Here is an 18,207-nt window from a genome sequence, read left to right as displayed (position 1 = left end):
GGAGACATGGGCGCACGCGTGCGGAGAGGACAGAGCCAGAGAGGATGGGGCGGCTGAGTGCCTGGCTGGCGTTCTCTAGCGGGAAGGAGATAAAAGCTCCGGACTGCGCTGAACCCCAGTTCCAACTGCACTGAACCCCAGTTCCGGGCGAGACCCTGGGGACCCAGGCTCATACTGGGGGAATCTGGGCTGTAAGGCGGAAACTCAGGGGGGCGGCGAAAGGCAGAGCTCCGGAGGCGCACACGTGAATGCGCGCAGAGGTCAGACTGTTGACTGTGCCGCTGGATTGCCCTAGCGGGAAGGAGACAAAAGCTCCGGACGGCGCCGAACCCCAGTTTCGACTGCACTGAACCCCAGTTCCGGGCGAGAATCTGGGAATCCAGATTCATTGGGGGAGAGACTAGACTTTTTGGCAGCGGGCGAAACTCCAGGACGCCTTTCTCTCAGAGGTGCTTGCAGCGAGTACCGAGGGACACTGAGGGACACTGAGACCCAGAAACCTCATAGGGCGGGGCTGACGGGAAACCAAGGCTGTAGGCTCCACCCTGAAACTCGGCCCCATCCAAGCTGAGCACAGATGCTCTTATAATTTTGCAAGTCTAGTCAAATAAGGCTGTCTCCTGGCGTAGACACAGCTGATCCTCACAGCCAATTGGCCTGGAGGTCAACTCCTCCCACTGATACCAACAACAATCAAGACTTAACTACAACAAGGCTGTACACACAGTCCACAAAGGGGTGCACCAAGAGTGTCCACCTCAGGTAACTGGGGAGGCCGAGCCACTGGCCCATATAGGACACCTAGCACACAAAGTTACCCTACCAACTCAGAGAAGCAGCGAAAATGCAGAGACAAAGAAACGCATCAAAAACCAAAGAAATGGAGGAAAACAAATGACTGGAGATGGAGTTCAATACCACGGTTATAAGGTTTTTCAAGAATTTCCTAGAAAAGGCTGATAAATTTAGCAAGACCCTCGAGGATATGAGAGAGACCCTCGAGGATATGGAAAAGGACCAACTAGAAATTAAACATACACTGACTGAAATAAAAAGTATTATACAGACACCCAACAGCAAACTAGAGGAACGCAAGGATCAAGTCAAAGATTTTAAAAACAAAGAAGCAAAAATCACTCAACTGGAAAAGCTTAAAGAAAAAAGAATCCAAAAATTTTAAGATAGTGTAAGAAGCCTCTGGGACAACTTCAAGCGTACCAACATCAGAATTATGGGGGTGCCAGAAGAAGAGAGAAAGCAAGATACTGAAAACCTATTTGAAGAAATAATGACTGAAAACTTCCCCCACCTGGTGAAAGAAATAGACTTACAAGTCCAGGAAGCGCACAGAACCCCAAACAAAAGTAATCCAAAGAGGACCACACCAAGACACATCATAATTAAAATGCCAAGAGCAGAAGACAAAGAGAGAATATTAAAAGTAGCAAGAGAAAAACAGTTAATTACCTACAAGGGAGCACCCATACGATTGTCAGCTGATTTCTCAACAGAAATTATGCAGGCCAGACGGGAGTGGCAAGAAATAGTCAAAGTGATGAATAGCAAGAACCTACAACCAAGGGTACTCTACCCAGCCAAGCTGACATTCAGAATTGAAGGTCAGCTAAAGAGCTTCACAGATAAGAAAAAGCTAAAGGAGTTCATCAACACCAAACCAGTATTATATGAAATGCTGAAAGGTATTCTCTAAGAAGAGGAAGAAGAAGAAAAAGGTAAAGATAAAAATTATGAACAACAAATACATATCTATCAACAAGTGAATCTAAAAATCAAGTGAATTAAAAATCTGATGTACAGAATAAACTGGTGAATATAATAGAATCAGGGGCATAGAAAGGGAATGGACTGACAATTCTCGGGGGAAAGGGGTGTGGGGGCTGCGGGAAGAGACTGGATAAAAATCATACACCTATGGATGAGGACAGTTGGGGGGAGGTAAGGGAAGAGGGTGGGATGGGAACCAGGTGGAGGGGAGCTATGGGGGGGAGGGGGAAGGGGAACAACTGTAATAATTTGAACAATAAAGATTTATTAAATTTTTAAAAAAAGAAAAAGATTCAGGGTGAAGGGAAGAAGGCGGCAAAGGAGAAAGAGGACGAAAGAAGTGTGAGAGGAGGAGCAAGGGAAACGGAAGCCCCCGAGACTGGGCAATGCACTCAAGGATAAACCAGAGTTGGCTTCGTGGGATTTGAGAAAAAAACTTCAAAGGAATGGCCACAGAAGCAAAGACAACAACCATGGACACGTCTCACACCAGGACCATCCTTCAAAGGAGCAGCACCAGCGAGAGGAGGCAATGTTTTCCTTCACTGGCCCTTCCTCCTTCAGCAGCTGGTTACAGCACAAGGCCCGTGACCACGGCTTTGATCCCAGTGGGAGCGGATGGGTTGTGCCCTGTTCTGGGGTCAGGGGCAACTACTCTGCAAATGGACACCAGTGATCAAAAAGACGACGCCTCCTCCAACTGGAACCTGAGCTCCAAGAGCATATGCTCTGGATGACGGGTGCAATTCAAGCCAACACATGTGCCACGTGTGGGCCCTTCGATTGGCCAGGTGGCACGGTAAATATATGATGTCCATCTTGATGTGCACGCCGCCCTCTATCGGGTCAGCCACAGCCATGGCACAATCAAATGACCGTTGATTTGGGTGCCGCACACAGTAGGGTTAATCCAGGCTCCACCGCTTTGGACACATCATCCTCTCGATTTCTACTTCTGCAAATAGAGCTTTACACACATCTGAAAGGGACACCTTCGCTGTGAGGGTTGAAGGAGATAATACACTTAGTGTCTAGCACAGAGTCCGTATATAGCTAAGCACTCAGTATGTATTCCCGTCCTGTGACAGGTGATTGAGTGGACAGCGCAATCCCCCGGCCCTGCTCCAAACGTGCACGCACAACACAAAGTTGAAAACTGCTTCATTCCCAATAGTCACCTGAGGCCAGTGATGGCGAACCTATGACACGCGTGTCAGCACTGACACGCGTAGCCATTTCTGATGACACGCGGCCGCAGGCCGAGGATGAAAAATTTGCTGCTCCTGAGGATGAAACATTTGCTGCTCCTGAGGATGAAACATTTGCGACTAGAGTCTTGGAGTTAGTGTTTTCCTCCAAGTGACACACTACCCGAGTTATGCTCAGTTTTTTGGCGAAGTTTGACACACCAAGCTCAAAAGGTTGCCCATCACTGCCTTAGACTGTACTCTTCAGCACACAACTCCTCCTGGGTTCTACCAGCCAAGCGGCCTCAGAAAAGCCTCAAAACCAATGTGAATTCAGCATGCTGTTACACTACATCAACTGTTAGCCTTCGAGAGTGTTTACTGTAGCACCAAAACACAAAACATTACAAACGCACCAGACTGTCCACTGCAATATTAGGATTGTAAGATACTGGGGATTACGGAAATGTCCAAACAGAGGGGCTGGCTCGGTGACCGCTGGCACACACACGCAGTGGAGCGCTCTGCAGCGGTGAACAGGGATGAGGAACGGGCGGGAAGCCATTCCCACAGCATCCTGGCGACTGAAAACACCGAAGCTCCAGCAAGTGTACCAAGTGTAAGGACGAAGGGGAAATGAGAAGTCACTCAGGTACCTGCTCGCTTCAACAACAACAACAACACACACACCAAAAAGGTAATCATCTACAGGGGCAAGAACAGAAGAAGTGGACGCGATAGGGAAGGGGATAGCACTCCTTTAAGTCCTTTTAAATACAGTTTCGACTTTTTCTCCCCCCCGGTTCACGGAGCTATACATGAAGTGCCGTGTACGTTCAAGGGTGTGCAAGCATGATGACGTACATGTACTGCGGAACGCAATTCTGACTTTCGGAAGCATGTTAACGTTTTACATACTCAAACACCGAAATGAAATCAACAATAAGGATGAAAATGTCTGCAGGGAAACAGAAACGAATGAACCCATATACACTGAGTGGCCAGATTATGAGGATCTCCGAACGCATAATCATCTGGCCACTCAGTGTATACCAGGCGTCCTCAAACTACAGCCCGCGGGCCACAGGCGGGTGTTTTTGCCGTTGTGTTTTTTTACTTCAAAATAGGATATGTGTAGTGTGCATAGGAATTTGTTCATAGTTTGTTTTTTTAAACTATAGTCCGGCCCTCCAACGGTCTGAGGGACAGTGAACTGGCCCCCTGTTTAAAAAGTTTGAGGACCCCTGGTGTATATCTTATATAATAAAAGGCTAATAGGCAAATTGTCCCCTCGACCAGGAGTTCAACTGGCAGGCAGGCCGGCCAACTGCCCATGTCCCCTACCCCTGGCCAGGCTGGCTGGACCCTCCCCATGCACAAATTCATGCACCAGGCCTCTAATACACACACACACACACTCTGAGTAGCCAGATTATTATGCGTTCAGAGATCATAATAATCTGGCCACTCCGTGTATATGTTGATGAACATGACAACACTGAGAGGTGGGGAGGAGAAGCACTTTTGAAGTTGGTATTCTGGCCATTTTCCCTCTGCACAGGGGGAAAAAACAAGGCCTACCAACCTTGAGCTCTTTTCGGTAGGTCGGTCTTTCGAAGTGGTGTGACCACGTAATCCCGAAGCGACCTGACGTGCCCCCGAGGGCTGAACAAGACGTCAATGTGCTGATCACTTTGAGGCTATTGGGAACCAGGGAGATAGGCATGTGAATGGGGAGGAGGAGGAAGAACCCCGTGAAACCGGCTTAGCGTTGGAGTGTTAACATGAACTCATCTTTTCCTGGCTCTTCCCAGGAAAGGGGTCAGAGATATTGCTGCTCAACGGGACTTCCTGTGACAGTACAAGGGCCCTCTGTGTGCGCTGTCCAATATGGTGCCACTAGCCACCCGTGGCTGCTGAGCTAGAAACATGGCTAGTGCAACAGAGGAACGGGAAAAAAATCTTTTTCACTTTAAAAGTAAGTTGCCACATGCAGCCGGTGGCTACCATTAGACAACCCGAGCCTACAGGCAGTGACACCACGAGAACACCTCGCACCCGGATCCTGGCTTCTAAATACTTCTCCCCACTACAAGGAACAGGGGGCCTGGAGAAACGGCTGGTGCCATGGCTGAGGAAGGTGGCTTACAAGATGAGCATCTGGTTTGCCAGAAAATAAGGAAGTGCTCCAAAAAAAATGAGAGAGAGGGGGGTGGAGGGGGGTGTAACAAGCACACAAGAGCCAGTTGAAGGGACTCGGACTTGCCAAATCAAGGACAGCAACAACTCTCTGAATAAAGGAGGAATCCATGAGTCTAAATGAAAAACAGATGGACAGGAGAAAAGGAGAGCTCTTCCTTACCAAAACACACGAGAGTATCAAGCTCACAGGAAAAAACGTACCTACTGACAGTTCCCTGAGAAGAACTCCACCTCTACCCGCCTCTCAACCACCACCGCCGCCCGGCCTCGGACCTTACCCCACTTTTTAAGTAGCAGATAGAGTAATTTTCAACTTCCAAAAAAAGGCATTCATGTTCTTAACAGTTTTCTTAGAAAACAAACCAAAAAAAAAAAAAAAAAAAACCCTAAAATGTATTTCTCCGGGTCACCCATATCCTATCAACAAGAAACTTAATAAAGAGTGCCAAGCCCTAGCTGGTTTGGTTCAGTGGATAGAGCGCCGGCCTTCGGACTTAAGGGTCCCAGGTTCAATTCCAGTCAGGGACACGTGCCGGGTTGCGGGCTTGATCCCCAGTAGGGGGCGTGCAAGAGGCAGCCAATCAATGATTCTCTCTCATCATTGATGTTTCTATCTCTCTCCCTCTCCCTTTCTCTCTGAAATCAATAAAAATACTTTTTTTTAAAAAAAAAAGAGTGCCAAGGACCCAGGTTTATAAAAGGCTAGAAACAGAGTCCAGAAATTCTCAGTATCCATGTTCTAGAGAAAAACTAAGGAAACCTCTCTTCTCTCTCCTCCTCCCCAAGTCAGATCAGATGAAAGGTACCCATACTCTCTGTAGCTTCTGACTCTGGCTCAGAGCCACTCAATCTCTCCAACGTGACGGCTATAATGAAACGCGGCCAAAGCACGCATCTTTAGACCCTCGTAGCTAGCTGCCACAACTGCTTCTCAACAACACTCCTTCCTCCAGACTGTGATTTCTTTAGTGATAAAGTAACGAGATACATTTAAGAAGATAAAGAGCAAAGATCACTTGGTAATCTCCTTAAACAAATATACTGCACCATTCTTTCCCAAATAAACAGGAATCTGTAATTTATTACTGAAAACACCCTAGACCGTAAATAAAAAGGAGGGAACATGCTACCCCTCCAATAGTAAACATTTCACCAAGTCAAACCACAGGACTTCCTAAGTACCATGCAACGTGGAGAGAAAGAGACTCGGCCGTCTTTTCAATTTGCCTGTCATTCGGCTCTTAGAAAACACAAGTCGAAATACTGGCAATGTTACCGAAGGGAATAACTACCACACGGGTGACACCAGAAGGAACTGACCACACACGGATCACGTATTTCCTTCTTAGGGCCAGGGAGTTTGGGTTTGGGGGGGGGGGGGAGTGTGCGTCTGGTCTGTTTCTATTATCGTAAGACTGCATGATGACGTCCACTGTGAGTTACACATGAAATCTCGCAATTCTATTTTTATTATTTACACTTCATTTATAACGTCATCATAGGCCTGTACTTCAAGGACATATTGTAACCACCCAAGGAATTACAAAATCGTGTTCTAAATGCTGTAATATTCTAATGGTGTTAGTAACAACTGAAGCTGGGTGCTCACCACCTGCCAGGCACTGCACTAAGCACTCACCATCAGCCTATGAAAGGAGCTATGATGACTCCCGCTGAAAGAGAAAGCTGGGATTTTTTTGAACCCAGAGTTTCTTATTAAAACGCAGCACTCTCAAACGTTCAATTCACCATAATGGTATTCTTATTCTCCACCGTCAGTGCCAGTATCTCAATAATGGACTTGTTAATAAAAGTAACAGCTACATCAACGGAGTATTATACTGTGCCAGACTCCTTGCAGATTTTAACTCCAATGCTCACAGCAGTTCTATACACAAACTATTATCATTGACACCTTACAAAGAAGGATATTTATTGGGCCTAGCTATATTAGTGATTGTCCAAGGCCTCACAGCTGGTAAGTGCCAGATTAGGATTTAAACTAAGGCATGTATGATCCTAAAACATACTATGTCAGGGCTGTCTCCTCTCTCCTTATTTGGGTTTGGGGTGGAGGGGATAGGAGAGAAGACATTCCTCGTAACAAAAGAATAAACTCCAAATAGCTGTGCCCGGGACCTGCATTATAAGCCGGCGGGTTTGCGAGAGCTCATTGTTTTGCAGTGCCTCGTTGCTGGATTCCTTCCTGATTGTAGCAAATTCCAGGGCTCCAGACTTGCAGGCTCAGCCTCTCACACTATGGTGATTTACTGGAGGATAAATACCTCTGTCAGTGGGTCTTATGACTGCACACAACAGTCCAAGCGGCTGGAATGCGTGGAATGCCGAGCGCTGCTGGCGCTGAGGCAGCAGAGCGCTGCTGGCGTTATCGGCCACCTAACTGCGCAAGGTCTCCTCCTCCAATGAGGAAACGGGAACTCGCTGACTGGGCCTCCTGTTCTTGCCAGAAACAGCAGCATCCTCGGATATCAGGACCAGGGGAACGGAGCATCCTGAATAATTACAAAACATTAGCGCATGCGTGGGAAGAGGGGAGGCAATGGAACCTTTCACCTGGATACACAGAGAGGCTCCTTCCAATAACCAGGGCGGCCTCCCGCCTCTGCCCAGACCCCCAGCTCTGATCGGTCGCACCGACCGGCGCACACGATGGCCAGAGCAGACTTCCCAGGCAGCTGGTGGGTGTCTCCAAATCCTGGAAACACGTGGAAGAGCATTCCGCTTCTTTTCAAGGCAAGCACGGCGGCGTCGAGGAGAGAGCAAGGGGAAGCCGAATACAGTACACGGAAAGGCGAGCTGTTTCCCAGATAAAAACGTGGTCGGTGTGGCTCAGATCCAGAGAGCCTTCATTCCAACCCCTTCCTGTCATCAATAAGGAAACCGAGGCCCCGAGAGTGGCAGCAGCACACGCTGTGACGGAAGAGAGTGCCGGTGGCAGACGGAGGACGAGCACCCAGCCCTCCGGCCCCAAGGCCGTCATGTCAGGGCTGCAACAGGCTCACCCATCGTGTGGGGTACACAGCACTTTCCCACCACACAACAGGCCGCCCTTCCCACTTTGGGGAGATCTCAAGTTCACACCGTGAACACATAGGGTGAGATTTAATACGTCTTAACTGTCCCACTCTCTGCTCCGGGGCTAACTTCTCCGCCCATGTCCCTGGCACATGGAAACAGTCACCAAAGACGGACTCTCCTGACCACCACCAGGACTAGTACAGGCAAGAAAAGGCAACCTTTTTAGACAACCACCCCAAGAAGCGACAACTTCCTTTTAACTCCCGCGGGGAAAACGCACGCATGGTCAGACACCTAAGCCAGGGGGAAGTAAGATGTCTCTCCGTGCGTTATTAAAACTGGTGTACTACCCGCTCCTGGCAGATGAGCCATTATTCACCCTTCACTCCACGGCTGACACAAAGTTGCCAGAGAAACGCGGCCCTGGCATGGCATGGCGTGGCGTGCGCCAGCCTGAATCAGGGCGCCCACACTTCCGAGCGGGGGGACTTACAGATGGGGGCTGAAGATGCGGCTCATCTTGGAAGCGTGGTCGTTTTCACAGTCCAGGTCGTCGTCCCCCGGTTCCATGCCGAACTTCCTCTTGCTGGGGCTGATGGGCGGGGGGCCCGTGCGGTGACTGGTGAGGGCGGATGCCACAGGGATGGTCTGCATCCTGGGTTCTCCCCGGAGAGCAGCTTCACCTACGCCAAGAGGAATGATGTCGTCACCGAGCGGGAGAAATGTCCCTGCCTCAGCCCCCCGCTCCCCGCCCGCCCGGCCCCTTGCAAAACTACTCCCAGTGGAAAGTTTCTGGCAACGTGAGACGCAGCCTGCCATTCTCAGAACACGGTCTGAGCATGAGGTCAGCTGCCAAGCGTGAGGCGTTTTGCATAAACGTGGTTTTCTAGCACAGTAACTCTTCCCCCCACGCCCCAGCTTTACTGAGAGATAACTGACATGTGACATTAGGTAAGTTTAAGGTGTACAAATGTGTTGATTTGATACTTATATATTGCAAAACGTTTGCCACCACGGAGTTAGCTAACACCTCCATCACCTCACGTAATTGCCATTTCTCCAATAACTCTTTAGGGTAAAGTTTAAAATTAAGAGTTGCCATAAAGTAACAGAGAGGGGGAAAAATTGACCATAAACCATCTCTGAAGTTAATTTAAAACGTGAAATGACTTTTGATTTATGGGTATTTGACTCCATACCTCTAAGAGAATGACCTAACACCGGGTTCAGTGGAACACTATGCCAAATTCACTTTTCTTTCTCATTACATTTTTATTGTATTTTTGGTAGGTTATTTTTTTTTTTTAAGAATGAGGAAAATTTATGGGTTAATGATTCACACATATGCCCAAAAAGTTACCAGAAATAGAAATGCACTGTTTAATGAGAAATAAACATTTATTCTTAGAGTCTACTAAAAAGGGCATGTTAAAAATACTATGATTATTATCAGCACATTTTTGGCATATAATTATTCACAAGATTAATTCACAGGTACAGTTCTCAAAACGTGTTTCAAAGTCAGACACTCAAATTCAAGTTCACATCTCGATCTGATTCGACATCTTAATGTTTTTCATTCCCATTCTAAACAGGCTGTGTGTTAGGTGAAAACTTTGTGCCTCACTATGAACTGAAATAAGTATAACCCTTTATATGCTTATAATAAAGGTGGTATACCTTCTAAATTTATAAACAATAATAATTACTTAAAGAGAAAACTTTAAGCTTTCTGAGTCACATGGGGGAAGAGGGACCTACATTTTTCACAAATAATAACCCTTTTGTGGTGCTATTCGTATTGGTCTCTAAGGCCTGACCAGTTGGGTTTGCACTTGGTCTCACTTTGAGAGTAATATTAGGATAAAGTCAACTTCATCTGAGGCCTTGTGGTACCTAAGAAAGGAAATCTTTGTTGGCCACCACTAATTTTCATATCATCACCGACGTGTGGACGGTTTTAACAGTCGTTTGCTTCATACACATATGACAAGTATGATTTTGTGAGGGCAAGGAGTGAGGAAAAAAACCTCCTGAATGTTTACCAGGAAAAATAAAAATTTTGCCAATTTAGTCAACCAAGATATAAACTAGCAAACATACAGTGACCCGTAATACACCTCCAGTAAGGATTTCTTTTTGGGATTCTGGCCCCAACACAAACTGGAACTTTCCATTTTAAATGAAATGCCTAAAAAAAAACAGGGCCTACGCTGGCCTGCTCCTCTCAGAAATCCAGGAGGATTTTGGTTGACCTCTACTTCCAATTTAGTAATTTTGGTTTAAACAAACAAACAAGCAAACAGCAGTGCTAATACTGATGCCTTGATAAATCAGAAATATTCTTTCCCAACACGCCCCTCTTTCTTACACTCACCTCCTCCCCAGGGAGGGGAGGAGTTTCCGGGGTACAGCATCTGTAGGCCAGCTAACTTTTGGAGGAGCCCTGATGATACCCCCAGGAACTCAGCCATTGCAAATCCAACCTCGTCACCACGCCAGAGCCACCACGCCCTCCGCCCAGGGTTTCTCCACATCCTTGGCAGGAGGAGGGGATGAGGAGTGCTCGGGCTGTGCAGACCCCTGGGATCTGGGAGCCATTTCATCAGATGCCAGATGTGTGGCAACAGCAGTTACCATGGAAAACCACCATCACAGCAACAAATTCAAATCACTCCAAAAAAGGAAGAGTCACTCATCACACAGCATACACTATTCCACGAAAAAGCAAAACTCTTGGGGTAAGAACAACATTCCGTTCCACTCTCCAGTTTTCATCCAGCGCTCGCATTAGAAGTTCACCGAGTTGATGCACTGCTTATCTTTAAGACGGAAGCGCTGGTGTCTGACGGGGAAGTCCACAGGGATACTCTGAAAACACTGGAGATTTCTGAACTGGGGGGGGGAACAGACCCACAAGAAGCCGTAACTGGTCCTTTCTCCCCTCTGGGCTGCAACGTCGCTCTACCAGACCCCACAGAGATGCCGGGGCAGGCGTGTTGCTGGCACCAGAAGAGGCCTTGTGCACGCGGATTCACCGACACACACACACTGGGTTCTGCTGCCCTCGTTCAATATTACGCAGGTAATAATTCCTTAGTAAGCATTGGTGGCTTGGTGAATTATAGGGCTGTGAACCACAAGCGTAAAATGGTGCTGCTGCTATGGAAACAGTTTGGCAGTTCCTCAAAGGTTAAACATACATTTACCATGTGACCCAGCAATTCCACTCCTAGGTACATACCCAAGAAAAATGAAAATGGTCTTTCACCAAAAAAAAAAACCACGTATATACATGAGTGTTCATAGCAGCATTATTCACAATAGCCAAAAACCCAAATGCCCGGCACCTGAAGAATGTGGTCTATCCATATAATACAATATTGGTTAGCCATAAAAAGGAATGAAGTACTGATTCATGCTACCACAGTTTGGAAAACAAGTTTGCTATGTGGAAGAAGCCAGACACAAAAGGCCATGCAGTTCTAATTCTATTTAGATGAAATGTCCAGAACAGGCAAATCCAAAAGGACAAAAAGTAGATTAGTGATTGCTAGGGGCCTGGGAGAAGGGGAAGTAGAAAGGAGCTGCTAATGAGTACCGGGTTTTATGGGGGGATGATGAAAATGTTCTAAGACTGATTGTGGTGAAGGCTGCACAACTCCATGAACATACTTACAACCACTGGATTGCATACATTGAATGGGTCCATTATATGGTATGTGAATGACATCTCAACAAAGTAGCTACCCCTCCCCCAAAATGGATTATCAATGGATGACAGAAGACCCCTTTTCTCTCAGGTTTTTCACACTTAACTGTTAAATAAGGACAAGCATCCATTAATTTCCCCTGAAATAAAAAGAAACCTTTTGTTATGACAGCTCTATCTCTCTACTCTGTTACAGTCAGATAAGTCCTAGCTCAGTTTCTAATCAGACTGAGTCGGAGTGCCTGTTACATGGTGAAGGCTGTGCAAAGTACTGTCAGAAAAACGAATGGTGACATTTACCCAGACCCTGACCACAGCAGAGGAGGGGAAAAATACACACCAAAGGAACTTATCTTGGGGGTAGTAAAGACTTCTTTCTTTTATACTGGTGTATATTCTAAATTTCACAATGGCTTGGCACTTGAAAAAGGAAAAAAAGATTATCTTTCTTTTTCAAGAATAAACAGAAGAAAGGAGATTTGAGCTGTCTGAGTAACCCAGTATTCTAAGTATCTCTAGTTGGCTTAGCTACAACTGTCCATTTAACTTTTTGAAAAATTTACAGTTACAAGTTATAACAAAAGAAGTTTAACTTTTTTTAATGTGTTTGGCCTTTTAATCTCAGTGTGTTAGTGAAGGAAAATGCCTAATAGATACAAAAAATTACTAAAAATGGTGACAATTCTAATATATGGACTAAAAATAGTGCTTAATTTTTTCTCCCAACTGAGGAGGAGCAAAGATTGTGGCCCAAGATTTCACAAGAATCAGCACATATTAATTTCAATTTTAAAAAATGTAACCCAGAGAAACAAAAAAGAAAATCACCTAGCCTTACGATGTGCTACGTAACGATTTGGGTGAAATATTACAAGAAAATTCTTTCAAAGTCAGATGGAGAAGATGGAATACGTAGCCTGGTTTCAGAATCCTGTCATTACATTTCAATGACTGTGCAATTCTTTATTTCCTACATTTTAATATAGCTAAGACTGAAGTTTATCTGATACCCAACAGGCATATTGTACTAGGCAGGACTGTTTGTCTTAGTGAAATATAAAATAATGGTTCATCTTAGAATGGATGCAAAAATGGAATGTAACTGGAAGGTCCTCAAAACAGCACTCACCTCCTCAGCCTCAGTTTCTCCATTTGTGAGTGGCTCCATCTGACCATCTTGAAGGCCTAACGGGCTCTAAAAGTCTAGGTTCTCCATAATGTATATCTTCCAAAGTTAAGTCTTACTTTACACTTGCTAACTGAAAAATGCTAAACTTTTACAGGACACACTTTATAAATGTAGGGAAAAAATACAGAGTCAATTAAATAGTCTTAACTAAAAATTTACCTCATCATTAAAGGAGATGTCATTAAAAATCTAGGGCACTTCTAGTTCTCAAGCGTTGCAACTTCATTCTTGCAGTATTCAAATACTACGAGAAAGTTGTGTTTTGTCAACTGAAACCAGAGATGAATATAACCTGGTCCACAAAAATGCAGATTCGACTTTCATACGACTGAATAATGGAGGCCAAGGCCTTCAGCCTGGAGGTGAGGCGGCTGATTTGGTTTCGGGGAGATTAATGGATGCGAGGGCGAAGCAGGAATCGCCTTCTGTGTCTCTCAGCTCCCCGTCACAGCGCCCCTGCAACCACCTCGGGGCCAAGCGCCAGACGAGGACCTGTGGCCGCGTTTCAGACTGTGACATGACTCAAGAGAAATTAATCCCAGCAATGGCATTTATTGTCGTTTTATGAAGGTTAGTCAAACAACACAAGGCTGAAATGCCAACGTCCTGTATTCATGGAAAGGGGGAAGGTACAACTGTACTAAAAAGGATCCTGCTAAAAACTGTAAGGGTAGGCTTTTCACAAAAACCTCTATGCCTTACCCAACAGAGCGTTTCCTGCCACAGTTTAAATCTTTGCTGTGTCCAAGACTTGATGTTCTACTTCCCTCCCCACCCCGTTTATCGGGTCTGAACCTAAATCAAAGAAGCAAAACCACAGCGCGGTCCCCCAAGCCAGCCGCTCGGCTACGCGGATGTCTCCTGTCTGACCACAGCCCGCGGCGAGCAGGCTGACGTCACCCTACTGGCAAGAGAGCACCCTGATAAAACAGCTCTAACGTTTCCCGGCCCAGCTCACATCTCACAAACCCATGACCGTGCAGGGCAAGGAGCCCCGGCAGCCAGGGCTTGCTCCTTCTCTTTCAAATAATACTTTTTTGTCTCGGGGACCAGCAGCTGGGGAGAAGACAGTGAAGTCAACCTCTTTCAAGCAGTTCAGCTTGTAACTATCCCCACTCTGGTTAACTTTTTTTCTTTTCTTTCCTTTTCTTTTTTCACAAGGAGGGCTGTTAGGCAACACGATGAAACCCGGGCGAGCCAGCAGAGATAAAAGATGTGACGTAGTGTCTGCCAGCGGTACAAGGACTGCACAGGATTCTACAACTCAGGACCCGAGCGCCCTTTCCCATCACCCCTGGGGTAACAAGTGCCACCCCCACTGTCCCTCTCAGCAGCCCCAGACTCACAGCTCTAAACCTGCAGAGCCGGATCTTGCATCTGGAGTCCAAACCTCAGCAGAAGGTCACGCTGGCCCAGTGGGCCAGGCGGGGCAGGCTAGGCCAAGCCCAGACCCCTGACTGAGCTTGGTTTGAGCAGATCAGATCTTTAGAACAACAATGAGGTTGTTCAGGAAAACCCCCACAACCTTGTATTGCTGGCTGCTTATAATATAATTAAGGATAACAATTACACAGTAAAACCTGTGCAGTTGAAACATGTGCCGTTTTAATTAGAATTTCAAGTAATCCAAATAATCCCATAAATATTACACTCTGTCAAGAGTTTCCCTGCATCTTGTATTAAATATTTTATTTTAAAAGCATTTTTCCTCACTACAGCCCAATAAGGGCAGAGAGGAAGACGAACTCCCATTTGGCAGCTAAGGAAACGAGCGCTTCAAGAATTAGTGAACTGCTCGAGGTCACAAAGCTGGTTAAAGAGAAGAGCCGGAAGGAGAAAAGTGACATTTAGATTTTCCAGTTTTTATATTCTTTCTAGTGGTGCAGGACGCTTTTACAGTAAGGGAAGAGAGGTGAAGGGAAGGAAGGAGGAGAGATGGATAGGAAGGGCGATGGGGAGAGAGGAAGAAGTGAGGAGGAAGAAGAAAAGTAGGAGAGAGAGCAGAAGAAAAGGAGGGAGAAAGGAAGAGAGAGAGGAAGGAAAGGGTAGGGAAGGGATTGTTATGAGTGGAACTATGTCCCCCAAAAATTCATATGTTGCAGTCCTAACCCCAGTACCTCAGAATGTGACAATATTTGGAGACAGGGTCTCTGAAGAGGTGATTAGGGTTAAATGGAGTCATTAGGATGGGCTCTAGTCCAATATGACTGGTGTCCTAATAAGAAAAGGAGATTAGGCCCTAGCTGGTTTGGCTCAGTGGATAGAGCATCATCAGCCTGAGAACTGAAAGGTCCCAGGTTCAATTCGGGTCAAGGGCACATGCCCGAGTTTCGGGCTTGATCCCCAGTAGGGGGTGTGCAGGAGGCAACCGATCAAACATTCTTTCTCATCATTGATGTTTCTGTCTCGCTCTCCCTCTCCCTTCCTCTCTGAAATCAATAAAAAATAAAGAGAAAAGGAGATTAAGACACAGACAGATGAGAAGACAGACTATGTGAACATGAAGACAGTCATCCACAAGCCTCCAGAACGGTGAGAATAAAAGTCTGTTGTTTAAGCTGCCCGGCCTGCCAGGTTATTTTGTGATGACAGCCATGCTAACTAATAGGAGAGGAAGGGAGGGGCAGCAGGAGGGGAGCACAGGCCTGAAACCCAGTCTGACTCAAAGGATAAAGCTCTTCACTTTGCTTTGGGACCAAACAGCTCCCAACGCTGGGTCCACCCTGACAAGCCTAGTGCAGTGGGCCGGGTCACAATGAAGCAATCTCATGCATGGAGGCCACTTCTGAAGTAGAAACTGCCAAGAGGGGAGGAGACCAATGGATCAGCCCTAAAAGCAAGTGGGCTTCTTGGCCCAGCACCAGGGAAAGTGCAGAGACTCATGCTGAGCCTCAGGGCTAAACAAAGCACAGGTGACGGGGAGGGTCCCTAGGAACCAGGCTGGGGTCTCCCTAAGACTGCAGTTCAGCACATCCAGGTGGCACCTACTCCCAGACATGCCCAAGGGTGGATGATGTCAACAGTCCCTACTCATTTTAAATATCTATAATTCTACAGGGGCAAGAGGGAAAAGGGTAAAAGCAATAATCCCAAAGAAGCAGTCTGTAACCCTTCATATCCATGCCAAATATACACTAAAATGCTTTAAAAAGTTGAGTATCTGAATATCAAAAAGCACTCACTAAAAGCATTTTAAAGTAAATTTAAAATTGTTATATTCACATCCATATATTGCTAATCATTTAATTAGCACGTTCTACATTGCCTGAAATAATTTTGTTGTGTTCAGGGTTTTAAAAAGTCCCTAAAAATTTCATTTACCCTGTTGAATTCACTTTATAACTGAACTGTCTCTTCAAAGATTATGCAATACTAATCTGGGTGAAACTGTAAGAGGACTCAAATAAACATCTTACTATCCAGATCATCTCAGCTTAAAGAGAAACTCAGGCACCCAACAGTGACATAGCAGCAGATCTCAGTGTCAGGCTGGGTGCTGGTTTCAGAAACCATAACAGGGATTCACAAAGACTAAACACCTGCCTGTGTCCTCGGTTTCCTGAGCCAGATCTAATGACCACACCGGCTGCAATTCTTGGTCCTCCGACCCCAGGCTGGTTGTGACGGGGCTGCGGAGGGTTCCGAGTAGATCAGGGATGCCGAGTCTCGCAGCACAGCCCTGCTCTCACTGTACTGGGGCAGATGGGAAGGCGATCTGCCTGGGTATGAGCATCAGCACAGGGTAGCTCATGTCCTCACTATGGCCCCGCCTGAGGCCTCAGCACTGACACGTCACCCGTGAACCCTAAGAAGGTAAAAGCAGTTCGAGAACCTTTAACGCCAAGTGCATAGAACCCTCCATGGAAAAAGGCACTTGACGCCTGTCAGACATGCTTCACTCTATCTACTTGCAAATCTACTTCTAGAACATGTTGCTGTTAACGAGAAGGAAGAGAATTATGAAAGCAACGTGTCTGCAGATGGAATTGGAATCCGGCACTTTGCTAGGGGCTCAACTTCCTCTCTGGTTAGACCTTATTATAGATATTTAGAAGCAATCTGAGTGATGCTCGATCTAACCTCTCCAACAGTGGAGCCACCTTCCACAGGATTCTGGGTGCCATGAGGCAGAGCTTGGGGAAATGGCATCACCTCTTCAAAATGTGAGGGAAAATACCAGAGAAATTCTCTGTAAGCTCGTGCAGCAGGTTCAACATCTAAGGTAACATGATAGGAACTGTATCGTAAAAACACTCTTTAACTTTGCACTCGCTTTTCTCTCGATTCCTTTATTCTAATGCTAACCGTGTCGAGTCACACTCGACATCCGAGTGCAAAAGGTTAATTAAAACAGAATTCTGCAGGGTATGACTGGACCAGGGACCTACCCTGGGACAGCTGGGTCTTAGAATCAGTCACTGACCAATGGAGAAGGGGGGAAAAGAGACCTTGGGGAGTGGAAGGAGAGATTGGAAAATTAAAATTTCCTTCCTCTGCTCTCCCATAACACTCCAAACCTCTAGAATGGACTTACCACAGCCTGTGTGTTCATAGCTATCCCATGTGTCTGCTCCTCTTTGTGACATCTAGCATATGGTGTGTGTTGGGGGGTGGGGGGAATAACGCCCACAGCCTTGACTCTGCAATCCTGACCACACTCGCCCAGGGCAGAGGAACCGGACAGGAAGTGGGCTCTGCAACCACAAAAAAAGGTGTGATCTTGCAAAGTCTCCTTAATCATCTCTCTTGAGCCTCTATTTCTTCATCTACCTTGAGGGATTTTTATGAGAACCAATGAAAACTTACAAAGTTCCTAGGACAGGTGATTTTTTTTATTATACTAGCTACTGAAATCCATTCGTTGATACGACTCCCATTTAGAGGATGAAATGACAGGGGCAAAGGGAACTTCTCCAAACGTGGTTCCCGCTATTCAGGAGAGCTCCTCTCCTCTAATAAACTTAGCACCTATACAGTTTCCACCAACTAACCTAAAAGGTCAGGAGACACAGTGCCAAGGAGCATGGGTAGTGAGCATTCCAAATCTGCTCCACCGAGAGCCAGCGGGATGATCTCGGGGCCGCTACCTGACT

General features: G+C 46.4%; 1 protein-coding gene across 9 annotated transcripts in view; it reads right to left on the bottom strand.

Annotated features, from left to right (window-relative positions):
- VGLL4 (vestigial like family member 4) overlaps positions 1–18,207 on the bottom strand; it is a 148,048-nt gene that overhangs the window by 34,076 nt on the left and 95,765 nt on the right. For all 9 annotated transcript variants that reach the window (XM_054729423.1, XM_028127376.2, XM_054729425.1 and 6 more), the window contains one exon: positions 8,707–8,896. In XM_054729423.1, the coding sequence (XP_054585398.1) occupies positions 8,707–8,896 (190 nt within the window). The remainder of the gene's footprint in view (positions 1–8,706; positions 8,897–18,207) is intronic.

The sequence above is a fragment of the Eptesicus fuscus genome, chromosome 18, assembly GCF_027574615.1.
Source record: "Eptesicus fuscus isolate TK198812 chromosome 18, DD_ASM_mEF_20220401, whole genome shotgun sequence".
Taxonomy (NCBI): domain Eukaryota; kingdom Metazoa; phylum Chordata; class Mammalia; order Chiroptera; family Vespertilionidae; genus Eptesicus; species Eptesicus fuscus.
The sequence above is the reverse complement of the archived record's forward strand: the minus strand, read 5'-3'. Positions and strand labels throughout refer to the sequence as shown.